The following is a 27,548-nucleotide window of genomic DNA, read 5'->3' as shown; positions in this document are numbered from 1 at the left end:
TGTATAAAATGTAATGTAATAAGTGTTTCTATAAACAATGTAAATTGTTAATAGAAACACTTTTATTATGTATTAAGAAGTAGACGGAATGACACTGTTTAAACCTTCGTGGTTTTTTGCTGTGTCTAAATTGGATTTGTTAAACATTCTTTATGTTGGTAATTAAAAAAAAAAAAAAGCTTGCATGCCAGTACATGGCATACCAGTAGATCGCAAGGCGTTTGATTTTTTCCCTTGAGGGGAAGTGGGACGGGGCACTCGCATGCCAGCTACACGCACGCGAAACACGTCGTAACGTGTTTGCTAGTAACTCGCACATCGTACTACTACTAATCCAATTTCTCTCCATATTGTCTTCTTTTTTTGTGTCTATTAATTGTTTTCAAAAGTTTCTTCACTAAGATAAATCACTATTTATTTCTTCATAAATATATTTCAGATTTTTTTACTTAGCAACACCGCATAGAAGGGGATAGCGTGACACTTCACAAGATGGCGGCGTTAGTTCCAATTTTGACCACGCGCCATCATTGTCGCACTGCAAGCCGCAAGCACACGAGTAGATATTATAGACCAGAGGGGAAGCTTCACACTAGCTCACGCACACCGCTCCGTTTGCGCCCAGTTCGATGGCAAACGGAGCGTCCGCGTCACGTCGTGGTGTGCGTGAGCTGCGCTATGAGTGAGTGAACCTACAGCCAGCCGCTAGTATGAAGCTTCCCCTCTGGTCTATATATCTACTCGTGTGCCGCAAGTAAGACATATTTTACTATATTTTTTTTTTATAATTTTTTAGTGTTTTACCTACACTTCAAGGAAATTACTAAATAATTTTAAATACATATCAAAAATTGCGTAACCGGCAGGCATCGAACCTGCATCTTCTGGGTTCGCGCCCGATGCCTTGACCAACTCGGCCACGGTTTCGCTTACCGCTAGTGACGACATTTGTGATACGTATGTTCTCTCAGTACTACTGCCGGTTACGCAATTTTTATATAAATAAATAAATAAAAGTTTATTCAGCTCACAAAACAAGAAAAGACAAAAAAAAGCAAAACATACAAACCAAATGTTACAAATTAAAAAATTAATTTGATATGTATTTAAAATTATTAAGACATATTTGTTTGTAGAGCTCACTTGAATAGCTTAGAAGATCGGAAGAATCTCTCCTCATATTAAAATTATTAAGACATATTTGTTTGTAGAGCTCACTTGAATAGCTTAGAAGATCGGAAGAATCTCTCCTCATATTAAAATTATTAAGACATATTTGTTTGTAGAGCTCACTTGAATAGCTTAGAAGATCGGAAGAATCTCTCCTCATATTCCCGTATGCTCTGAATGGAGTCATCTTTTCTGCTGCGACCCGTCACCACGGCGTAGTAACCTAGTGCTTTCATTGGGAACAACTTTCCTTCTAAGATACGACGGATCTGAAATAGTTAAGTTACAAATTAAAAGCTGTGGTAGGGCAGTGGCGTGCACAGGAGTTCAAGCCAGGGTATGCATTTAGGTATGAACTTAGGCAGCACGGCAGGTAAAATGAAAAATAAGCATTGATTTATTACAATGAGGGTAAGCAGTGCTTTTATGCCTCTATGAGCTGCTCGCCACTAGTGGTAGCCTAGTGGTTAGGACGTCCGCCTTCCAATCGGAGGTCGGGGGTTCGATCCCGGGCACGCACTTTTAAGTTTTCTGAGTTATGTGCGTTTTTAAGTAATTAAAATATCACTAAGCTTTAACGGTGAAGGAAAACATCGTGAGGAAACCTGCATGCCTGAGAGTTCTCTATAATGTTTTCAAAGGTGTGTGAAGTCTGACTCGCAGTCTAAGTAACGAGGTTTGACAGTTCTAAATTAAATTAGGGTTTTCTGTCCTTTTCTTATAACATTAATAAGAAAGAGATGCAATTTTAGTTTCGCTCAAAATCAATAGCACTAGCTGGCTAAAAAAGCGGTGAAAGCGGAGTGGTTAAGACGTCCGCCTCCTATTTGGGAGATTCCCGGGGTTCCCGGGAATGCACCTTTCATTTTCGGAATAATGTGCGTTTTAAGCAATTAAATATCATTTGCTTTTACGGTGAAGGTAAAATATCGTCAGCGTGGTAGACTATGGTCAAAACCCTTCTCACTCTGACAGGAGACCCGTGCTCTGTAGTGAGCCGGCGATGGGTTGATCATGATGAAGGAACCCTAAAAACAGGATTTTTTCCAAAGTAGCACACTTACGCGATTGGGATTGGCGAGGTTCTCTTCAGCGAGGTCAACTTTGGTGAGCACGAAGATGGTTCTTTTCCCTTGAGGGTCACATGATGCCACCAAATCCGTTACATTGCTTCTTTCTGCATCTACTGAACCATCCTAAAACAACAACTTTTTGAATGAAAAAACCGGCCAAGTGGGAGTCAGGCTCGCGCAACGAGGGTTCCGTACTACAGTCGTATTTTTTCGACATTTTGCACGATAATTCAAAAACTATTATGCATAAAAATAAATAAAAATCTGTTTTAGAATGCACAGGTGAAGACCTTTCATATGATACCCCACTTAATATCTTACTTCGAAAATTAAAAATACTAATTATTACTTCATGACCACAATTTAATTTTTTTATGTGATGTAACCACAAATTTACGGTTTTCAGATTTTCCCCCGAATGTCTGCTATAAGACCTACCTACCTGCCAAATTTCATGATTCTAGGTCAACGGGAAGTACACTGGAGGTTTCTTGACAGACCGACAGACAGACAACAAAGTGATCATATAAGGGTCCCTTTTTTTGAGGTACGGAACCCTAAAAATGAAAACAGTTTAGATAAACTAACTTTTTATTGAGTTAAACAAGAATTTTTTCAAATCAGTTCAAATTTTTACAGCAGTTATGCCTAGTTGACACAAATTAAGTTGTCAAGTAATTAACTAAATTTTAACTTAATTTTTGCATGTACAGTGCGACAAGGCTATCTTGGCGCGTGGCATAAAACGGAACTAACGTCGTCGTTTAGAATTCCCTTTGTTCTTGTTTGAATGGTCTAAGCCTTTGTTCTCCAACAGCGTCCCCCTGTCAATGTCATTCAAGTGCCAAGATAGCCTTGTCGCACTGTAAACAGTGAATTTAGTACTAAGTTGCAAGGTCAACAAGAAGACAGCAGGGGTTTTTAGCCGGTAAAAGTCCGGCTCTACCTACGGGTGTCCATGAGGATTTTCCCCTGCTGCATAAAAAAAAAAAAAAAAGATAGCCTTGTCGCACTGTAAACAGTGAATTTAGTACTAAGTTGCAAGGTCAACAAGAAGACAGCAGGGGTTTTTAGCCGGTAAGAGTCCGGCTCTACCTACGGGTGTCCATGAGGATTTTCCCCTGCTGCATTAAAAAAAAAAAAAAAAAAAAGATAGCCTTGTCGCACTGTAAACAGTGAATTTAGTACTAAGTTGCAAGTTAAAATTTAGTGTGCAAGTAAGCTGGAAGAAATCTCTGTTTAGAGATAAGCATTTCCGATGTAACTTAATTTATTATTACTTTGTAACTACAATTTTTGGTACATGAATAATAAAAATAAAATAAATAAATAAATAAACAAGTAGAATAGAATTGTTTCTATTCTCCGGTTAAGTAGCCGCGCACTCCTCACCCCGTGCAACCCCCGCCGGTGACAAGCATGTTTGGATAGGTTAAAATAGATAAATATAGTTAAAATAGATAGGATGAAACGTGGGGAACCAGGGAGCATGGACACTGGTCGGCTCCTTGGCTCCCCAGGGACTACGGCACCCTACCTGTTTGTACCTATTTGTAAATTTGGCTGAATAAAAGGTTTTTTATTTATTTATTTAAAATTTCATTGTTTTTCTTCTGTGACTTTGCAGCCCGATTGCCATTTCAACCTGCCGCGTATCATAGTTAAGTGGCGAAACTAACCTGAATACACAGTATGATGGCATTGGGGTTGTCCATGTACTGCTTGGTCATCTGCTTGATCGCCTCCCTGGTGTCAGCGGCCATGTCCACCGTCTGCGTCTGTAGGTAAAGGTGTATATAATGCATAAATTTTTTAAGTTCTTTTGTCAACTGTCATGTCAAAAGTACAATTTTAGTCCTTATTAGCTTATGCTTGCGACTTCGTCCGCGTGGCCTACACAAACTTCAAACCCCTATTTCACCCCCTTAGGGGTTGAATTTTCAAAAATCCTTTCTTAGCGGATGCCAATGTCATAATAGCTATCTGCATGCCAAATTTCAGCTCGATCCGTCCAGTAGTTTGAGCTGTGCGTTGATATTTGGGGTTTGTGATGGTGGCGTAGGAAGACCAAGATGTTCCCCAATAATCAAAAGACAGGCTCCAGCACTCAATCGGTTTAATTGGCACTTTTAAAACAATTACAGTCTCGCGAAGTAACGTACTTGCTAATTTAAAATTACGTGCACGTGTTTTCGCGCGCTAGACAGACGTGGACACAGGGACGGTGTTGGAAGCCACTAGGTAGGCACCTCGGCGGTACGGGCGGGGGCAGGCGCAAGTGACCGGTTCCCCGATCAGCTGGCACGCGTGTGTGCGTTGCGTCAATGGACGATAATATGCACACAGATGCCGCGCGGCAAAACTAATATTAGGTATCTAAATTAATCTAATTAAATATGTACATTTGATTTTTATATGTGTAATGTAGCCCACAGATAGATCAGTCAGTCAGTCAGTCAGTCACCTTTTCATTTTATTTATTTAGATTCTAAAGATGAATCGTACTTTTGACATGACAGTTGACACATAGAGCTAAAATGTCACGTGAGTTCTCATTTTGTACCTCGTAGCTTTAGTTTTAAGTTTGCGTTATAGTTATCTATATATATAAAAGGAGAAGGTGACTGACTGACTGACTGACTGACTGATCTATCAACGCACAGCTCAAACTACTGGACGGATCGGGCTGAAATTTGGCATGCAGATAGCTATTATGACGTAGGCATCCGCTAAGAAAGGATTTTTCAAAATTCAACTCCTAAGGGGGTTAAATAGGGGTTTGAAATTTTGTAGTCCACGCGGACGAAGTCGCGAGCATAAGCTAGTCACCACTAAATCTTACAAATCTAACACTATACCAGACAATCAATAAGAGTAATAGGCTAGTTGACCCTTTTTTTAAGTAGGTCTTAAATGGTTAATATTTGTCCTATTAGATCAAAAAAATTAACACTATATTTTTTTGCGCCCTAAAAACCGTAAAACTTTAATTTAAAAATATATTTTTTTTAGACAGGTGAAAACACTGTCGGCCCTGTTTGGCCGATAGATTATCTGTGCTCTGACGTCATGCATTTGTAAACAACAGCACAACCTCCCAAAATTTAATAAACATGACTTCTATACTAGTTTACATGAAAAATATAGTAATTATCGTTATTGTATCATCCGAGAATGTAAAAAAAGTAGATAATTTAAAGTCCTGACAAACTTTTACGGACTTTAAATTTTATATATATGGATACTACGTTAGTCCACGCGTGACATAGGGATGACATTTCTTTGTTTACATATTTAATGACGTCACATCATGGCTGACAGCGTTTTCTGCGTTTCAAATAAAAATAAAAATTGTATTTTTTTAAATTGGATTTATATATCCATCCTGCGTTTTTAATAATTGTTATTGATATATTTCGTTGTCTTAAGCAAAATACTATAATAAATAATCATTTATTGGACGAAATTAGATATGAGTCAAGTAGCCTATTTATTACCTATTTTGAATAAATCATTTGACTTTGACTTTGACTTTGTACAGACTATACTTACAGATATAACTCCCGGTAAATCCACAAGGACCATTCTCGGTAGGCCCGGTCCGCGGACGGACATGGCTATCACTTCGGTGGACACGGTGCGTCCGCCGCGCACACTGTTGCGCATACGTAAACTCACCGATATGACTCCCGGTAAATCCACAAGGACCATTCTCGGTAGGCCCGGTCCGCGGACGGACATGGCTATCACTTCGGTGGACACGGTGCGTCCGCCGCGCACACTGTTGCGCATACGTAAACTCACCGATATGACTCCCGGTAAATCCACAAGGACCATTCTCGGTAGGCCCGGTCCGCGGACGGACATGGCTATCACTTCGGTGGACACGGTGCGTCCGCCGCGCACACTGTTGCGCATACGTAAACTCACCGATATGACTCCCGGTAAATCCACAAGGACCATTCTCGGTAGGCCCGGTCCGCGGACGGACATGGCTATCACTTCGGTGGACACGGTGCGTCCGCCGCGCACACTGTTGCGCATACGTAAACTCACCGATATGACTCCCGGTAAATCCACAAGGACCATCCTCGGTAGGCCCGGTCCGCGGACGGACATGGCTATCACTTCGGTGGACACGGTGCGTCCGCCGCGCACACTGTTGCGCATACGTAAACTCACCGATATGACTCCCGGTAAATCCACAAGGACCATCCTCGGTAGGCCCGGTCCGCGGACGGACATCGGCCATCACTTCGGTGGACACGGTGCGTCCGCCGCGCACACTGTTGCGCATACGTAAACTCACCGATATGACTCCCGGTAAATCCACAAGGACCATCCTCGGTAGGCCCGGTCCGCGGACGGACATCGCTATCACTTCGGTGGACACGGTGCGTCCGCCGCGCACACTGTTGCGCATACGTAAACTCACCGATATGACTCCCGGTAAATCCACAAGGACCATCCTCGGTAGGCCCGGTCCGCGGACGGACATCGCTATCACTTCGGTGGACACGGTGCGTCCGCCGCGCACACTGTTGCGCATACGCATCTCCACTTCCCTGTTAACAAAATTAATCCATACTATACTACATAACACTCCCTTTTTTGGGCAGTTGGGTAAATATTACCAGATAATGTGGCTAATTCCGTTGAACTAAAATGACACGTCTAAATCTATTGCTATTCCTTTCATAATGTTGCTTGCGGAAAAGGATAGCACTAGAGTTAGACCTGTTAATTTAGTTTAGTTTAGAGATTAAGTACAAGAGAATCGGCCCCATTATGACAAAAAGGAGAATCAGAGTAACCGACATTGCTCAGGGGATTGCAAAGCTGAAGTGGCAATGGGCACATAAAAACATAATTTAAAAATCAGATTGAAGACTAATTAATGATTTTAAGCTTATTTAGTGGTTTAACGGCATATTTTAATGTAGATAACGGCTACATACCACGATTAATTTAAAGTGCAATTGGGTTGAAATAAAATTAAACGTGGTATGTACCAGTTATCTACATTAAAATCTATCAGTTTGAAGATCTAGAGAAGCTATGTACAGTTTAAAAGATAAATGAAAAGTCATCTTACTTCCTTAGATCGGCGAGGTCAGATTCTTTGTTAAGGTCGAATTCTCGCGAGGAATCCCTGAACTGAGCCACGTGGTATGGTCCTTCTGATAGTGTCACTTTTACTGGCGCTCTGAAAGAAATTCATAAATTCATTCTGAAATGTATAGTGGAACGCTGTACATGTGTGTGTGTACAGTGGGCTCCCCCCCCCCCCCCCCCCCTTAACCTGTCGCAGACTATAACGGCGGCTACGCACTCATCCGTTCCGAGTCCGTGAAAATATATGTTCCTTTTTGTATTGTATGGTGGACATATTATGTCGTAGATATTTTTTATATCCGTATTTTCACGGATTCGGATCGGATGAGTGCGTGATCGCTGTTAGTGTAAGTATTTGTTTTTTACGGTCATAGTTTCGTAAATTTTTTTCTAAAATGGACTGAGAAACCTCATAATTATTTAAAAAAAAAAACCGCACAAGTGCTAAATGAACTCCCGTGGAGAGGGTTCAGTTATCGTGAAAGATGTTTACTCAGAGCCGGCTTATGATCTACCAAACTTATGGGCTAACAATACCAATAAAGAAATCTTACATACTATTGTCTTAATCGTATTGCTTAACTACTTAACAGACATAATTTTGCATCACCTCTCTTTCAATCCACAAAATATGAACATGCTACGTTTAAACTGTCAATTCGTACATATTACATAGTAGCCTATGTCCTTCCCTGGGATGTAAGCTAAATCTGTACCAAATTTCATCAAAATCAGTTAAACTGTTGGTCCGTGAAAAGCTAGCAGACAGACACACTTTCGCATTTATAGTATTAGTATGGATTAAATTTTCAAATACCGTGTGCACATTTCCCCAGCACCTCTGGGGAAGATCCTGGCCTGTGCTATCATCTCCAGGACAGATGTCTTCCCTGCTGATTGGTCCCCCACCACCACCACTCGTGGCAGCCTCCCGGCTTCGCCCGCCTCCCAGCCCGCTAACTCGTCAAGTACTGCTGAGTACATGTCGATTAAGGAACGCTGGAAACCACCAAAACAAAATCTATAGCATGTTTGATTGACACCAGAAATCTAAAGAAATGGCAATTCTTATTTATTCAAATATTTTTTTACTTGGCCAAGGACTTTTGAATCGTCAACTGAATCTACCACTGGTTCCGAATGCCTGCAGTACCGGCCTCCTCTATTTAAGTGGTATATGATATACTAATTTTCATCTTCTTAGTGGGCGGTTGTCTCCCATGCCTGAGCAGCATGTTCTGTTGCCGCAACTCCCTGTTCTCTTGCTCAAGTCGCTGCAACTCCCTCTGATATCTCGGTTGGAGATAACATTTCCTCTTGTATCTTGCAGACTATGGGTTATATATACGGGGTATATGATATACTAACTTTCATCTTCTTAGTGGGGGGCTGTCTTCCCTGCCTGAGCAGCATGTTCTGCTGCCGCAACTCCCTGTTCTCTTGCTCAAGTCGCTGCAACTCCCTCTGATATCTCGGTTGGAGATAATATTTCCTCTTGCATCTTGCAGACTATGGATTATATATACAGGGTATATGATATACTAACTTTCATCTTCTTAGTGGGGGGCTGTCTTCCCTGCCTGAGCAGCATGTTCTGCTGCCGCAACTCCCTGTTCTCTTGCTCAAGTCGCTGCAACTCCCTCTGATATCTCGGTTGGAGATAATATTTCCTCTTGCATCTTGCAGACTATGGATTATATATACGGGGTATATGATATACTAACTTTCATCTTCTTAGTGGGGGGCTGTCTTCCCTGCCTGAGCAGCATGTTCTGCTGCCGCAACTCCCTGTTCTCTTGCTCAAGTCGCTGCAACTCCCTCTGATATCTCGGTTGGAGATAATATTTCCTCTTGCATCTTGCAGACTATGGATTATATATACGGGGTATATGATATACTAACTTTCATCTTCTTAGTGGGGGGCTGTCTTCCCTGCCTGAGCAGCATGTTCTGCTGCCGCAACTCCCTGTTCTCTTGCTCAAGTCGCTGCAACTCCCTCTGATATCTCGGTTGGAGATAATATTTCCTCTTGCATCTTGCAGACTATGGATTATATATACGGGGTATATGATATACTAACTTTCATCTTCTTAGTGGGGGGCTGTCTTCCCTGCCTGAGCAGCATGTTCTGCTGCCGCAACTCCCTGTTCTCTTGCTCAAGTCGCTGCAACTCCCTCTGATATCTCGGTTGGAGATAATATTTCCTCTTGCATCTTGCAGACTATGGATTATATATACGGGGTATATGATATACTAACTTTTATCTTCTTAGTGGGGGGCTGTCTTCCCTGCCTGAGCAGCATGTTCTGCTGCCGCAACTCCCTGTTCTCTTGCTCAAGTCGCTGCAACTCCCTCTGATATCTCGGTTGGAGATAATATTTCCTCTTGCATCTTGCAGACTATGGATTATATATACGGGGTATATGATATACTAACTTTCATCTTCTTAGTGGGGGGCTGTCTTCCCTGCCTGAGCAGCATGTTCTGCTGCCGCAACTCCCTGTTCTCTTGCTCAAGTCGCTGCAACTCCCTCTGATATCTCGGTTGGAGATAATATTTCCTCTTGCATCTTGCAGACTATGGATTATATATACGGGGTATATGATATACTAACTTTCATCTTCTTAGTGGGGGGCTGTCTTCCCTGCCTGAGCAGCATGTTCTGTTGCCGCAACTCCCTGTTCTCTTGCTCAAGTCGCTGCAACTCCCTTTGATATCTGGCTTGGAGAGATAAGACTTCCTCTTGTAGACTATGGATTCTTTTCTCTATACAACAAAGAAAGGAACACTTTGAGGGTGAGATCTATAGAGCGCACTCTGACTTAGCTTAGACTTAAAACAAGACAGAGCTATACCTCTCACATAAACTGTCTCGTTTTAACTCAATCTTAAGTCTGAGCAAAGTCAAAGTGCGCTCTATAGATCTCCTTATTGAAAGTTGAAACACAGGATAATTGTGTCGTAGATAGGGACTTTTGTCAATCATTTTTCGACGCTTGCTTAGTTTATTTAGATGGGTCTCAATAATTCTGGAGGAGTGATTTTTTAGGGTTCCGTACCTCAAAAGGAAAAACGGAACCCTTATAGGATAACTTGATGTCTGCCTGGCTGTTTGTCAGTCTGTCAAGAAACCTACAGGGTACTTCCTGTTGACCTAGAATAATGAAATTTGACAGATACCTGCATAGCGTACCTGGAGGAAACCTGCATGCCTGAGAGTTCTCCATAATATTCTCTAATATATGTGAAGTCAGCCAATAGGCTACTTGACACTTTTTTTAAGTTGGTCTTAAATGGTTAATATTTGTCCTATTATATCAAAAAAATTAACACTATATTTTTTTGCGCCCTAAAAACCGTAAAACTTTAATTTAAAAATATTTTTTTCTTAGACAGGTAAAAACACTGTCGGCCATGTTTGGCCGATAGATTATCTGTGCTCTGACGTCATGCATTTGTAAACAACAGCATAACCTCCCAAAGTTTAATAAACATGACTTCTATACTAGTTTACATGAAAAATATAGTAATTATCGTTATTGTATCATCCAAGAATGTAAAAAACGCATCGATAACGACCACAGGAAAGTTGTGAATTAGAGTGCTCAGTGAAATAAATATACGTAACACGCAAAGACTTGCTTAAAGGGATCCTATATGACTAACGACTTCAACCCAAATTTATTTTTGCAAAGATCACTTTGTTGTAAGTCTTACTTAATAACTTATTCAATTTATAACGAGAAAACGATATTTTTTTACGTTTACTATGAGTTTTTAGAAATATATAAAAACTAGCTTATGCTCGTGACTTCGCCCGCGTGGACTTCATAAATTTCAAACCTCCATTTAACCCACTCAGGGGTGGAATTTCAAAAAATCCTTTCCTAGTGGATACCTTCTCTTTACCTACAAAGAACACACCCACCAAATTTCATGTATCTAGGACCAGCTGTTTAGATGTTTAGGCTGTGCGTTGATATATAAGTTAGTCAGGACTCTAAATTTTATATATATGGATACTACGTTAGTCCCCGCGTGACATAGGGATGACATTTCTTTGTTTACATATTTACACTTTGTCACATCATGGCTGTCAGCGTTTTCTGCGTTTCAAATAAAAATAAAAATTGTATTTTTTTTAATTGGATTTATATATCCATCCTGCGTTTTTAATAATTGTTATTGATATATTTCGTTGTCTTAAGCAAAATACTATAATAAATAATCATTTATTGGACGAAATTAGATATGAGTCAAGTAGCCTATTGGCCAGCGTGATGGCTTATGGCTAAACTCTTTTCAGACAGAGGAGACCCACCACGGGGTGATTACGTATCTCGCGACAGGCATAAATCTCGCGAGCATTGCTGTCAAACTTCCTGCTAGAGAGAGACAGCAATAGCCACTAAGCACAATAAGAAGAAGAAGAAGAGAGACAGCAAATGAACTGTCACATAGCTACTGCTATCGCGTTGCTGTCGCTACTGCAACGTTTTACGTAATCAACCCGCCGACTCTGTAGCGAGCCGACGCGGCGATGGGTTGATCATGATAATGATGTACTTGTTACCATATGCTGCGGCTTCTTCCCCGGGCGAGCGACTCGAAGCTGTGGCCGGCGCCGGCTTACTTTGCAGGTTATTGACAATCTTTGGCGCTGGCTCTGTAAGTGAAACAAAATGACTTTTGCCAACTTACCCCAAAATACAGAGCGACAAGGCTATCTTGGCGCGTGGCGAAAATTGGAACTAACGTTGTCGTCAAGTGTCCCCTTTGTTCCTTTTTGAATATTCTAAGCCTTTGTTCTCCAACAGCGCCCCCCTGTCAATGTCATTCAAGTGCCAAGAGAACCTTGTTGCACTGTACTAATCATCTTAGAACCTAAAAAGTATTGCGGACTACAGAACCACAGTACAAAGTGCCATAGAGAAGAAAAGAAGAAGAACCTAAAAGAAAATGCTAAAACACACACAAAACGGGCGCCCATGTGTGGACAGTATGTTTAAACTCCTCGGCAAGACAGCTATTTTGAACAGAAGAAGCAGCCAATAGTTAAAAATAATCATAGAAAGACTAACAAAATAAATTATAGAAAAAAAAATATATTAATAAAACCGTTTGAGTACCTAATAAATACAAATAAATAAGATACAGTAAAGAAAAAATCTACCTACAGTACAATATCTACACTAAACTAAAAACTATAAATTACAAAATTACCCTACGTGTGAGTGTGGAGCCTCATTTAAATAAACTACAATAAAATTACTTACTTGAGATTTAACTAAATCTCAAGATTAAATTCACCTAAGATACTTTTTTAATATTTATTCATAATTTGAGTATTTTTATTCAGTTTATTTAACATGTGTTAGAACTAATTAATGAATTATTATTATGTATTAAAATTTAACCGTTTATTACATTCTGATGCAGTTATCTAATGAAATATATGAGCTAATATTTAAAAACAATAGTCTTTATGATTTTTATTTATGAATCGCGTACAAAATAATTGAAAGTAGGAAATCATGTCGCAAGACGTATATCACGTAATATCACGTGCGAACCAGCGTTCACGTCAATCACTGCCGGCGATCAGCCGACAGCGGCAGACTAACTGATTGGTGGAGGGAGCGCGCTCCCGCCCCGCGTCCCGCAGACGGTCAGAAGGGCCAATTACCTATAACTATCTTTATTGTCAATACCACTCACCCATGTCGCTGGTAGTGTTATTGACCGCGGCTGCCGCAACGGCGTCCTCATATCGCTGCGCCAGCCACTCCCGCAACTCGGCAGCCCTCGCGAGCCCCGCGTCCCGGAGCCGAGGATCTGAGGTCACCGACAGCGTCAGTGGGACCCCTAGCGGTACACATTTGCTAGTACACTAGTCTTTGGTCTAACAGGGTCCACCAAATCATTGTAAAGAGCTTTTAGTAGGGAATCGTGAAAAAGGCGCCTCAGACCATTGAATACAGAGTAATTTGCTTGGTCAAGCAAAGTGAAAAAGAGTTGAAATATTCAAAAGGCCATCGGTTTATGAAGATTTAATGACCCCGGTCAAATATCTGCCTCAATTTATACATTACAAAATTACACATAAAATGGGGCCGATTCTCTTGTACACAATCACTAAACTAAACTAAATTAACAGGTCTATATCTAGTGCTATTCTTTTCCGCAAGCAACATTATGAAAGGAATACCAATAGATTTAGACTTGCCATTTTAGTTTAGTTGAGTTTGTGTAAAACAGAACTAGCCACATTATCTCTCATATTAAGGCTAACTCTGAACCCCTGGCAAATATAAAATTGCCAACTGTGTCAATGAAAAATGTAAACTTTAGCAACTTTGGGAGCAATGTCTAAGTGAATAAAATATTTAATATAATACAATTTTGGGTAATGTTTTATATGTCTAGCAACTTTTATTAGAAATACTTAGGTTAAAATGAATTATTACACTAATAATAATTAATGATATTATCACTATAATATAATTTATAGAGATAGGTACTCATAGTCTTTTAAACTACAAACATATGCACTTCAAAATGGTGACTATACACAAATTATAAAACAACGCTTTTACAAGTGAAAGGAAAACTAAGTCAAAAAACTTACCAATCTGCAGCTGATCACCAATTTTATCCTTAGCAGAAATGAGGGTAGTTGTGAATTTGTCCCACTGATCGTTATCTGGTAGCAGTTCGTTGAGCCAGCCCATGTCTGGCAAACCATCTTTCCATTCTGCATATTTCTGCCAAAGATTAATTAAATTAAAAAACAATATTCAATAGGTCTCTGTCTAGTAAAGAACTGGAGTGTTACATTATCAATATAATAGGTAATTCAATCCGAAATTATTTTTATTTTATTTTGATTCCAATTTTAATATACCTTATTCAAAGTCATGCCTCCACCGACAGCACCCCCCAGTATCAAGTAACGTATCTTCAACATGCCCCTCACAGCCCTCGCTACTAGCATGCCATATTTTCTTCTCGGTATATGATTGGGTGGTATGGGCTTGTGAAGTAGCAAGCTTCGACCAGTGTATATTGAGAATGCTACTGCTCTCTTGTCTATGGGTGACCATGATGGCTTCTTCAATGATGCTCTGAAAAATTTGATTTTAAGCAGGTGTAATTTAAATATAAAAAAGGAAAAGGTGACTGACTGACTGACTCACTGATCTATCAACACACAGCTGAAACTACTGGACGGAAAATTGCAGATAGCTATTATGACGTAGGCATCCGCTAAAAAGATTTTTGAAAATTCAACCCCTAAGGGAGTAAATTAGGGGGTTGAAATTTATGTAGCCCACGCGAAGTCGCGAGCATAAGCTAGTTTTTTATATAAGTAACTAAGTCAAGGCATAATGACAATTTCAATTGATTTATGACATTACTTTATTAATTTTAAGTAAATATTTGATTTTAACTAAGTGAAGCTGTGATAGCCTAGTGGTTAGGACGTCCACCATCTAATCGGAGGTTAGGGATTTGATCCTGGGCACGCACCTCTGACTTTTCAGAGTTATGTGCGTTTTATTAAGTAATTAAATAAATATCACTTTCTTTAAGGGTGAAGGAAAACATTGTGAGGAAACCTGCATGCCTGAGAGTTCTCCATAATGTTCTCAAAGGTGTGTGAAGTTTACCAATTTGCACATGGCCAGCGTGGTAACTATGACCAAAAACCTTCTCTGAGAGGAGACCCGTGCTCTGTAGAGAGCCGGCGATGGGTTAATCATGATGATGAAGTAATTATTCATGAAATTTTAAAATTTATAAGGCTATGTTTACAAATTGGGTAGGTACCTAAGGATTTTTGAAGAATTTTGTTGGGCTGCTTTAACTTTTAGAACTAGGTATGTTTGCATTATAATATATTCATGGTCTGATTACCTCATCCTATGATTCAATATCCTTGACATTGTGCTTTTCTCTTCTTTATAACTAGGGATAAACAATACCAAGTTTTTCTTAAAACATTATTAACCAATAAAATTATATGCTATTTGCAGTTCATAACCTATACCGGTCACTTTTGTTAAATTAACATGTATAATCAATTAATTGCAGTTTAAGAAATAAAATTATTCATGTAAATATATTACACAATCATAGGTATATTAAATAAAAATTCATTAGAGATCACTTCATTCATAGATATTTTGAAAATTTGACAAATTAATTAATGACTGATTGCAACTTCATTTTCTTTTGCGTTCCGTTTTGCCGTATACATGTTAATCTATGGTTTTGCCGTTTGCGCTGCCTGAATCCTCTTTGGAGACGAAACTTGTTCACGATCACGAAGCTTTTTGACAAAACTTGTCCTGACGAAACTTATTCTTGAAACTTGTTGACAAAACTTGTCACAGAATCATGTTGCGGAAACTTGTTGCCAAAACTTTTTGCGGAAACCTGTTAACGAAACTTCTTGCAGAAACTTGTTGCCAAAACTTGATGAAGTGCCGATTCTCTAGGCGTTTAAATTTATTGTTGAAACTTGTTGACGAAACTTGTCGCAAAAACTTGTTGCGGAAACTTGATGTTTAAATTAGTTGCAGAAACTTGTTAACGGAACTTGTTAAAACTTATTTTTGTTCCATTTCACACCAAAAAATTTATATGACATGACAAGACAAGTGGCAACACCACACCATATTTGGTAAAACGTCAAAAATGGCCTGAGAGCTACTCGCTCAGCGTTTTGTAAAAATTTACGTAAAAATAAATCGTTTGGACAGTGAGCTCGCGACCAATGTGACTCGAGAAATATAGATATTACAATACTTTCGCGATTTGTGGGAATAATACCAGTGAATTGTGACAAAATGACCTTTGCAGTTTAGTGACATCCCTTTGAACAGAAGAGCTTAATTTGTGAGTAAAAAATTGTGCTAGCATAAACCAAGGTTGGGCGGTATTTTATCCATCATTAATTAATGGAGCGACAGTATATCCGACAAGGATACGATGATATCACGGTCGGTTCTTTGAACTTTTACCTAAATCGACGTGTTGTATGATGTATCATTGACTCTGCGTAGGGCTTCTTATGGTTTATTTTTAGCTCGTAAACTACGTAAATCTTGCACTGAGTGCGTTTGCTTGCTTACGCTTGTTTACAAAGATCCCTTTATACATAATGTTGTTTCAATTTATTAGCAAAACAAACTTCTGATGGATATTTGGCCTGTATTGATTTGTGATGTCCAGTGGGCTCATAGGTTTTAGCGCAACTAGTGTGAAAGCTCTTATTTAAGTTTTAAGCTCCATGTAATTGCACGCATTTGGTGCAGCTGCATGCCAGAACAACAAAATTGAATTAAAGCAGAAGATTCTATCAAAAAGTCTGCCAATCCGCTCTTGGCCAGCGTGGTAGACTGTGGCTAAAACCTTTCTCACTCTGAGAGTAGACCCATGCTCTGTAGTGAGCCGGCGATGGGTTGATCATGATGATAATGAACCATTTGAGTTTGGAAATTAGTTATCTCAGAATCACAGAAAAACACTTCAATTTTATTTATTTCATAGCTCTGTTTCATAAGGAAATACCTATAGATTTAGATTTATTTATTTGCTTTCATGTACATTAATTGATGGTGGGTGCTTAAAGCTAAATATACATAAGACAATGTCAGGGCATTGCAAATACTATTTTAGATACAATAAAATGATAAACATTAAAGATACAAAAAACTTATATTATATATTATGTATTCTTCTATACTAGTATGGGAAAGTGTGTTTCTTAGATTTTCACAGCCCATTTTGATGAAATTTGGTATACCAATAGCTTTTATCCTAGGTATACACCAATTCCAAGTCAAAGAATTAAAATCAAAGAGTTTCTATTGTATTTTTTTACAAACCTGAAACTTACGCAGACAAGGTCGTGGGCATCATCTAGTCAAAATATATAAAAGGAAAAGGTGACTGACTGACTGACTGAACTATCAACACACAGCTCAAACTACTGGACGGACTGGGCTGAAATTTGGCATGCACATAGCTATTATGACGTAGACATCCACTAAGAAAGGATTTTTGAAAATTCTACCCCTAAGGGGGTGAAATAGAGGTTTGAAATTTGTGTAGTCCACGCGGACGAAGTTGTGAGCATAAGCTAGTATGTAATAAGTGATTTGTGTAAAACATAGTTTATCAGAAACAGGAAACCACACTTGGTATAAGGTCAATTTACTGCAGAGGTCAAAACACTTATACTATACAAGTGATTTAAGTGGTACCAAATTGACCATGTGTTATAAAAAAGTATGTATCACAAATATACATATACAATATACATAGGTAATGATATGTACACATAAACAAGTATTTTTTGTGCATATAGGTATGTAGCTTAGCTATAAATATAATATCTATTTAGGGTTCCGTACCTCAAAAGGAAAAATGAAACCCTTATAGTATCACTTTGTTGTCTATCTGTCTCTGTCAAGAAACCTACAAGGTACTTCCCGTCCTTTTAGAATCATCAAATTTGGCAGGTAGGTAGGTCTTACAGTCATAAGGAAAGTCTCGGTAGGAAAGGCATTCCGAACCAGTGGTAGATGCATCCAACCATTCGAAAGCACTTGTGAAAGTTTACTTGAATAAAAAAAAATATTTATTTACTTATTTATTTAAGGGGTAAAATCTGAAAACCGTGAATTTAGGGTAACATCACAAAAAAAAATTAATTGTGGCCCTAATGTGGTCTGAACTAATAATTAGTATTTTAAATTATAAATACTATCTGTCCCGGCTTACTCACGTGTGTAGTCGACGTTAGCCCGACTAGTTTCGAACCCATCCGATCAGATAGTATTTATAATGGAAATCAAATAGTACAAATAGTATTTTCAATTTTCGAAGTAAGATAACTATATCAATTGGGGTATCATATGTATAAGGTGCTTTACCTGTGCATTCTAAAACAGATTTTTCTTTATTTTTATACGTCATAGTTTTGAATTATCGTGCAAAATATCGAAAAAATACGACTGTAGTACGGAACCCTCGGTGCGCGAGACAGACTGACACTTAGCCGGTTTTTGTGCATATAGGTATTTCGCTTAGCTATGAAATATAATATCATTTTTTTGAGATCTTTTGCTGAAGTTGTGATAGCAGAGTATTTAAGATGTCAGCCTCCTACTTGGGGTCTGGGGTTGGATCCCAAGCATGCAACTTTGTAGAGCTATGTACATTTTAAGTATTGAAATTCCGAACCAGTGGTAAATTAAACTAGTTGACGATTCAAAAGCACTTGTAAAAGTTTACTTAAATAAAAATATATTCTACTAGCTGATGCCCGCGACTTCGTACGCGTGGATTTAGGTTTTTAAAATTCCTGTAGGAACTCTCAAATTTTCCAGAATAAAAAGTAGCCTATGTCCTTCCCCGGGTTGCAAGCTACCTCTGTACTAAATTTCGTCAAAATCCGTTGAACGGTTTCGCATTTATAATATTAGTATGGATTCTATTCTATCATTTGTTCTAATGGCCAAGAAAAATATTGTGCAGCAAACTTCTTGCTTGAGAGTTGTTTCCAGTAGGGTGTGAAGTCTGCCAATCCACACTTGGCAATCATGGTGGAGTAATGGGCGGGCCATAAATTAAGATGATGATGATGATGATGAATAATAGGCAGTATAGAACATGAAGTATAACTTAATATACTATATTTTTATTTTATCTATGAATATTTATCATTTCGGTATCGTGGATGTCAAAGGCCAGGGTATTCCTACAATCATAGTAAGTACTTACATATATTGTCAAAAGATGATGTCATGAAAGTATTTGCATACTTATTAGTATATTGGGTAGGTACATAATCTAATGTAAGTAAGGACAATTTAAAAAATCCATTTAAAAAAAAAATATTGGGGCTGATTCTCTAGTACACCAATCTCTAAACTAAACTAAATTAACATGTCTAAATCTAGTGCTTTCCTTTTCCGCAAGCAACATTATGAAAGGGATAGCAATAGATTTAGATGTGATATTTTAGTTTAGTTTAGAGATTGTGTACAAAGGAATTAGCCACATTAACCATGTAAAATGACTAATATTGCCATTGCCTTTCCTCTCCAACTAAGCGTCAAGCTTGTGCTAGGAGTAGTATCAATTACAAGTTAATGGATTGCAATCTCCTGGTGGTAAGTGTAATGCAATGTAAGATGAAAGTGGGCTAACTTGGATGGGGTTTGGCAATTTTAAGCACCCATACTCTTTATCGGTTTTTACATGGCATCAATGCTATGTCGCGTCACTTGGCGGTACGGCGTTACTGCGCCAGTCAATAACTGACTGACTGACATGTCAACAAACAGCTGAGCTTGCACAGCTGGGTCTAGAAACTCAAGATAGGCCTTAAGAAAGGTCAGTACCCTCTAAAATATGCTATGAAAAGAAAGAGGTTTTCATATGAAACATTGGCTAATTCTGTTGTACATAATCTCTAAACTAAATTAAATTGACAGGTCTAAATCTAGTGTAAGTATTCTATGTAAAGTATAAGTTCAGCCTTTTTTTGCTTTGCAAAAAAACAATAACATTTTTATTTAAAAAGAATATTAGCCATTTTAAAACGACTAATATTCCCCTTTCCTCTCCAAATAAGCATCAGGCTTATGCTAGGAGTAGGTACGACAATAGTGCAACGGGCGGGGTTTGAGCCGTCGACCTTTCGGTTTTCAGTCCACTCTTTTAACGGTTGAGCTATTGAGGCGGCTCAGCTCATTTTAAATTCATGATTCCATGTGTAAAATTATAATAATAAACAAATTAACTCCTGCTTAAAAATAGACTCTTGATATGCAGTGGTTCAAACTAGCAGATTTTACAAAATATGCCTTATGTATTATATAAATAGCTTATAGATTTGATTGTTTTAACTTGAGATGAGGTCATAAAGATGATAATGATATTAAAGTTGTGTTAGGTATTTTAAGTGGGTGTAAGAGTGTTAAGGAACTGTTTTGATTCCTTGGTTGTTTTGTTTTATGCATGTATCAAAACAGTAACCTGTGATAGCCTAGTGGTTAGGGCGTCCGCCTTCTAGTCGACGGTCGGGGGTTCGATCCCGGGCACGCACTCCCTCCCTGGGGCAGTGGTAAGCACTGTGGTCTTATAAGTGGGAGGTCCCGGGTTCGATTTCTAACAGGGGTTTGGAATTTTATAATTTCTAAATTTTTGGTCTGGTGGGAGGCTTCGGCCGTGCCTAGATACCACCCTACCGGCAAAGCCGGGCCGCCAAGCGATTTAGCTTTCCGGTACGATGCCGTATAGAAACCAAAGGAGCATGGGCTTAATAAAAACTGCCATACCCCTTCCTTGAGTTTTCTGCAATCTGTTAAGGAAAATCATTAGGTGTGTTGTTTTGATATTGTTTGTTAAGTAATAATAGTGTACTATTTATTATTAGAGCTATCGCGGTTGCGGCTTTTTGGGCTGCCCGTATTTGAGGTGACCGTCAACTCGAAACGAAGAAGATTTATTATTAGTTGTATATGTTATCTGGGCGCTTCCGTTTACAGGAGCTGGAACGATAATGCGTCGGTGCAGATAATCGCTATTTACACAACTCATTTTATTATATTTACATATAATAATAGTTATTTATATATAAGTGACTAGCTGACCCGGCGGTCTTCGTACCGCCTAACAGTCGATTCTTTCTTTTTTAATACTTTAAATTTTTCTCTCCGTAAGATCCATCCTTGTACTTCAAGCAATATTATAAAAAAAGAATTAGCGAAATCGGTTCAGCTGTTCTCGAGATTTGCGATCAGCAACACATTCAGCGATTCATTTTTACATAATATAGAAAAAAGATGATGCAGTCTAAAATGGAAACGGGCTAACCTGGAAGGGGTATGGCAATTTTTATTAAACCCACACCCCTTTGGTTTCTACACGGCATCGTACCGTAACGCTAAATCGCTTGGCGTCTTTACTAGGCTTTTTAGTTAATACTCAGTGTGTTTCAGGTGTTACACTTTCTACTTTTCTATTTTCGTCTGAACCACTCAAGTTACTAGTGTATGCTTCTATCCCTTTGACTGTGGAAGCTTTTAACTCTAGTGTAGTTTATAGAAGCACCCTTTACTTATATAACTTGGTTTCAAAGGGCGTTCCTATCACAAAGGGAAGGTGCTATTCGTTACACGTGTCTCTGTCGTAATACATGACCACTGGGTCTAAATCATAAATTCATAATGCCATAATTTTTGAATCTGTTTTCCGCGTGAAGAATCTAGCAACGTATTATGATGGAAATAACCTGCCCAAGATATCAAGGAGCATTGAGACTGAAGTGAGCAGTCTATTCTAGCGTCAGCAAACATCCCTGATATAACTAAAACGTGGCAGCCCCATTAGAGCCCTAAAAGCCCTATCATATTGCACATGTCTGTCTGCCTGAGTGTTTTTCATAATGGTCTCAGCGGCGTGTGAAGTCTACCGAACCGCACTCGGCTAGCGTGGGAGGCTATGCTTCAACTTAGACTGCATCATCACCTGCCACCAAGTCTGATTGCAGCCAAGTGCTAGTCTATAAATTAAAAAAAAAACTATTCTCGTTCTGGGAGGGAGACTATCGTTCTCAGCAGTGGCAGAGTGAACTAGAGTAAGGAATCTTTCGGTTTGATCCTGAGTCGCGATATGTCAAATATGGGGACGTAAACTCAAACAAAAACAGGCGATTGATGTGCTACCCAGCATGAAATGTAGGAACATTTGACGCCTGTCAGTGATGTCGAAGCCTCGACGTTTTATCACAAGTTCCCAAACTGTCGTGAACTGTGGCAGTGGACTGGCAATGGGTTGAGATGATGATATCCTCTCCTAGGCGCGTTGCTCCATCCTAGAGGGTTATCGACCTACATCCAGATATGTACTAACTAGATCTAGACGCTTCACGCTAGTGCAAATTAATTGGAGATAATTGAGTTTTTCGGTTAGAAACGTAGTTATTTGTTTAATTTGAACCGATATAAAACAGACTTCATTAAAATGCCAGACGGATTCAGTATCGCGTTCAAAGTTCTTCTAGGTAGGTACATTAACGGCCGAAACTAAATTAGATCTTTATACTTTTTATAGTGGTTTTTACCTACTCTTTAGAAAATTTCGGGCTGGCAGGTTCAATTCGTGCCGGTTATTTTTGATTTTTGATATGTATTTAAAATTATTTAGAAACTAAATTATTCTATCTGTAGTAGGTAAGCTACTTACTATGTGTTATAAATGTCAAAAAAGGCCATACAATTTTTGACAAAATAACAATGTTGGTAACGGCTGAAATTACCTAACATATTTAATCTTAATTTAAATATATAAAAGGTAAAGGTGACTGACTGACTGACTGACTGATCTATCAACGCACAGCTCAAACTACTGGACGGATCGGGCTGAAATTTGGCATACTGTTAACAATTAAACTCTCAAATTACTAAATCAACCCGTATATTCATTCAACTGTTGCTTGCTTGGATTCTAAACTGAAAGTGTCGTCCCGCGTCGCCGGTCGCCTCGGCGGCGCGGCGGAGGGGCGTGACGTCACGACCGCAGACGTAGCAACCAACACCGGACTTGAAACGTGGTGTTGCCAACACGGCCATGCTGCATGGTGCCCGCCCCGGGCACCCCACGAGTCGGGATAAAACTTCTGCAAATTACACAACCGTTAACACCTGAATCTCATTATATACTTGTGAGGATCCTTTCATTATCACATCTAGAAGGAATATTGCCCATTCATTATCACATATCACTTAACAAATCATACGACAACTTGAACTTAACCAAATAACCTCACTACATACTCGCAAGGTCTCTTAAAAATATTGTCCATTCTTAATCACTTATCACTTAACCATACGATAGCCTGCAACAACAACAAACAACAACAAGGCAACCCCGGGTACCTAAAGGGACTTTGCCACACTTAGGAAACCCGGTTTGTCTTAGTTACTCATGCCACTTGCGCTTAAAGAACATTTCGCTCACTTAAACGTACCAAGTTGGTGAACAACCCCACCTAAAGGGACTTTGCCACACTTAGGAGACCAGGTTTGTCATAGTAACTCATACCACTTGCGTTTAAAGAACATTTCGCTCACTTAAACGTACCAAGTTTGTAAAGACCACTTGCACTTAAAGAACATTTCGCTCACTTAAGCGTACCAAGTTCGCCTTTCAGACCAAGTAGCGCGCTGCAAAGTTCCAGTACACCGCCTCCTACCACCGCATTGACGTCGAACTGACGCCCAAATGGTAAGGAGCTACTGTTTTTGGCATTATACTACCAGTCACAGAGAATTGGGTATTTGACTACATAAAAATAAATTATTTCGCAGTGATTATTAAATAGAGGGTCTTCCACGTCCTTTGTTGGTTTTAAGTGTAATAACCATTTAAGTGTAATGACCAAGTATCGTATTCCAATGTGATATTTTATATTCATGGTACAATATTCCCAATTAACCTTTTCATATTTTATCCAAGTTCAAGCTTCGTATCCCAATGTGATATTTTATATCTATGGTGCAATATTCCCACTAATTAGCTAACCTAAAATTTTATCTCGGCTCGCTGTGTCAATTATCTTGCTATACACAATTTCTATAATAATATTAGTTACTATAGAACATGAACTAATTTCTATTAAAGGTAACTTTTGATTGCAGTAAAGAAGAAAATATAATTTTAGTTATGATTAATTTATTGGCAATCAACGACCGGTATAAGTACACAAGGCAACCTTGCCAACACGGTTTTTGATATTCTTAAATTCTTTATAGAATCATTGCATTGACACTCACGATCAAGACCAAATCTCTTTACTAAATCACAAATATCAGCTATACCTTCTCAACTTTATGCGCATCTACATACTGAATGTCATAGCGTCGTGCACTCATACAGAGCGCCCCGACACTATTCACCCGCGTATGCAATCGCCACACTAGCTTTATCTACCGCACATCCACACAAGGGATCGTCGGTGCCAGTTTTTCACGAAACCCCCAGAATAAAAGCTATTTTACCTCATAAGCATCTCACTGTCCGCTATATTTTTAACTTTAAACAAAAGTCATCAATGCTTCCTTATTAAACGGATTATTTGATTCTAAAGCAGGTACTATAAGTTAGCTTCAAACAATTATTATTATTATCACACCAAACTATTACTTCAAATTAATCATTATCTTAACTGCTGGTATATTCATAATTCCACTAGTTCACTGCATTATTAATTACGATACCAGGGTTGGTCACAAAATAATCTAATAACCCAGTCACTATTTTAATTCACAAATAACTCCAATACGAACCAATAATAATTGGTTATTTCATATTCCATATACACGCATATTAATTTTACACTAAAAGCTGCCTCAAATTATTATAATTTTACTAGGCTAAGAAAATATGAGTCATGAATTATGAGTACCCAACCGCATACCACTGCCAAATCTAAGGCTTTTTTTTTTAAATATATTTCATTGCTCCTTAAATTAACAACGCTTTCACTACCAGTAACTAATTATTATTATTATTTTTAAGCATGTACTATGTTTTGTTGCAATAAAGCTTTATATCACTACTTATTTACTATTTTCGGCCCCTCCTGATTATAGCACAGAATTGCGGTCGAGAGCAACAAAATGTTGCATTCGACTTCCCTCCCTGTGCAATCTTTTAAATCAGATTTTCTGAGCTAATAATAGCCGCCTAGATATCCAAAGATATCTTCTTCAATCCACGCATATGTGACAGCTTTTACCCCAAAAGGTCCTTAATAATGATTTCGAATATTAACCACCAAATCATAGTTATTTTAAATATTCCATTTGTTATTATTATTATTGATCACGTACAATAACTTTGTATTAAATGAAATAGCTTCACTGTTATTGTTTTATCTGACAGCACTACGACCCGTAATAATTTTTGAAGCAGGTACCTAACAAGTAGCGGCAACGAAGCTTGAAGTTAACGGCTATTTGCAATAGTTTTAACTCTAAAGAGATATATTACTTTCATAATAGTCTATGTGTTTACTTGAACAAATAATGTACAACCCTTTTAACTTCGTACTAGTTTAATCTACTCTACTAGTTTCTGTGTACAAAACGGTTCTCTGTTTGAAACAAAATAGCTAAAATGCGTTCAGAGGTACCAGTACTCTTCTCAGGAGTAAACTGAATCGGATCACTCTGTATTCCGTCCAAGTAAGTTTTTATACCGTACCAAATCCTACTGAACCTATGACGTAAGAATCAGTTCACTTAACGCAATTGAATCAACGCAAATGGTAACATTTTATTTTTGGTTACTTTTGTTTTTGCAATTTTACTTAGAACCCTTGTAATACTCTAGACTCTAGAGAGTACGTTCTCGAAATTTGGTAACCCCCGCGAAACCCTATGTCTAAAATTTTCAGATTCTTCATAATAAAATCAAAGCATCATACTATTTATTCTATTTAACACCCACCAATAAACTGTGTAAAGATACGGAAATTCTAAATGTAACAATGCTATTACACCTTCCTTAATCCTTTCCTACCTAGGATGCTGAATGACTAAGTTAGCAACTTTACTTTCGTCCTAGCTAGCATACTTTCTACGATCCTAACTTGCTAAATGCGATTATACTTTCACTTTCCAACCCTAATTAGGACCTAGGACGTCCTATTTCAAGTTGGTGTAATAAGCCCTTAAGTCAGTTGTACGAGCCTACGACTGTATTCTCATCAGGAAAATAATAACAGAGGACATACACTCCCAAATTATGCTTTGACTCTTTATGACATTGTTTACTAAAACACAACAAACTGCGACTACCCAAAATTAGAACGAAATAAGTTGAAGGAGCGAATAATAAACCACAACCTCTTTTTTTTATAAGCAAATGATCGAACATTTACGAAAACCCTGAATGTATAGGTACATCAATGTGACCCTTCCCTAAAAACTAGCACTGTAAACTTATGAACGTTCTACTGTCCCACTAAATTATTATTATTTTATTTTTATCTAATACCCACTCACACAATTATTGCTTCAAACATTAATATAGACAATAAGCACTAAATCGTTACACATAGGTCATAGATACCGTGTACGTAGGTAAGTACCTACCACTGTAAATGTAAATGGCTGTAATCTCCATACATAAGTGAACTGTTGTGCTCTTTATTGAGAAATAAATGTCTTTAAACTGAAATTTCTTTACTAACGATCCTGATGCAAGTGAACAACTACTTCCGGTACCCATAGATGTCTCGCGACATGTATCGGAAATATACACATTTTTACGAGTACCTCACATAATATTATGTAACATTTATGTCCCTACGAGTTTGGGTTTGTCCACAGAATATATGTTTGGCTATGATGATTAATATCTGAGCTAACATTTGAATGACCGAGATGTTTTGGCACGTTTAAATTCACTAGTAAATTTTGACTAACCGACGGTATACCCCAATCACTACTCATTTTAAATTGTTCGTCATGTAAACTACCCACTAATTGTTTAACATTTTGCGTACAACAACTGCTATGTAAACAACTAGCTTATTCATTACACGTTTTTAAATTACTAGCTTCTAAAGACGCATAATCACTGATGCCACTAGAAATTATGTCTTGGTCAAAACATTGAAACAAACAGCGCATTTTACCTTTTAATTCTAAATTAAATTCGAATAAACTGAGCACTAACAGTTTTTATCAACTATTTATTTTAAAAGTTTAAACATATTCCCTCGAATTGTCAACTAATCAAACAATTTCGCTTTCCAATTACTTTATTTCTACAAGGCCCACGTATAGCCTGTACGCAAATAAATCGTGCCAGACTTTTAGCTGATCCTTTCAACGTATTTAGAGTTTAGTAACGAATTATCTCATCTGCCTATACGAAAGTTTGAGCGTAAGGCTATATAATATTAAACCAAGCATTTACATCGTGTTTCAAAAGGTCAACGTTAAGTATAATATTGTCCAAAGTACTCACAGTCTCGGTATCTTTACAAGATACCTTATTACGTTTCCTTGGAGGCGGCACTTGAAGAATTCCAGGTGGACGAGCACGTTTGCATTCCAACCGTTTTCCCCCCTAGCGTAAGTTACTACACACTTCTGATGT

At 38.4% G+C, this 27,548-nt stretch overlaps 2 protein-coding genes and 1 long non-coding RNA gene across 4 annotated transcripts in view; 2 read left to right on the top strand and 1 right to left on the bottom strand.

Annotated features, from left to right (window-relative positions):
* Positions 1 to 27,548, bottom strand: part of Opa1 (Opa1 mitochondrial dynamin like GTPase) — a 135,006-nt gene that overhangs the window by 24,023 nt on the left and 83,435 nt on the right. Inside the window, exons 4-15 of the mRNA XM_069507074.1 lie at positions 15,276 to 15,310; positions 14,263 to 14,482; positions 13,987 to 14,122; positions 13,077 to 13,223; positions 11,932 to 12,024; positions 9,973 to 10,124; positions 8,176 to 8,357; positions 7,339 to 7,449; positions 6,553 to 6,808; positions 3,923 to 4,021; positions 2,235 to 2,366; positions 1,294 to 1,439 (exon numbers count right to left, since the gene is read on the bottom strand). Of these exons, the coding sequence (XP_069363175.1) occupies positions 1,294 to 1,439; positions 2,235 to 2,366; positions 3,923 to 4,021; positions 6,553 to 6,808; positions 7,339 to 7,449; positions 8,176 to 8,357; positions 9,973 to 10,124; positions 11,932 to 12,024; positions 13,077 to 13,223; positions 13,987 to 14,122; positions 14,263 to 14,482; positions 15,276 to 15,310 (1,709 nt within the window). The remainder of the gene's footprint in view (positions 1 to 1,293; positions 1,440 to 2,234; positions 2,367 to 3,922; positions 4,022 to 6,552; positions 6,809 to 7,338; positions 7,450 to 8,175; positions 8,358 to 9,972; positions 10,125 to 11,931; positions 12,025 to 13,076; positions 13,224 to 13,986; positions 14,123 to 14,262; positions 14,483 to 15,275; positions 15,311 to 27,548) is intronic.
* Positions 1 to 27,548, top strand: part of LOC138404084 (uncharacterized) — a 304,112-nt gene that overhangs the window by 241,088 nt on the left and 35,476 nt on the right. The gene's annotated exons all lie outside the window — the stretch shown is intronic.
* Ehbp1 (Eps15 homology domain containing protein-binding protein 1) overlaps positions 16,076 to 27,548 on the top strand; it is a 42,537-nt gene continuing 31,064 nt past the window's right edge. For both annotated transcript variants that reach the window (XM_069507115.1, XM_034981910.2), the window contains exon 1: positions 16,076 to 16,259. The gene's annotated coding sequence lies outside the window, so the exon portion shown is untranslated. The remainder of the gene's footprint in view (positions 16,260 to 27,548) is intronic.

The sequence above is a fragment of the Maniola hyperantus genome, chromosome 25 (assembly GCF_902806685.2).
Source record: "Maniola hyperantus chromosome 25, iAphHyp1.2, whole genome shotgun sequence".
In the NCBI taxonomy this organism is placed as follows: Eukaryota; Metazoa; Arthropoda; class Insecta; order Lepidoptera; family Nymphalidae; genus Maniola; species Maniola hyperantus.
The sequence above is the reverse complement of the archived record's forward strand: the minus strand, read 5'-3'. Positions and strand labels throughout refer to the sequence as shown.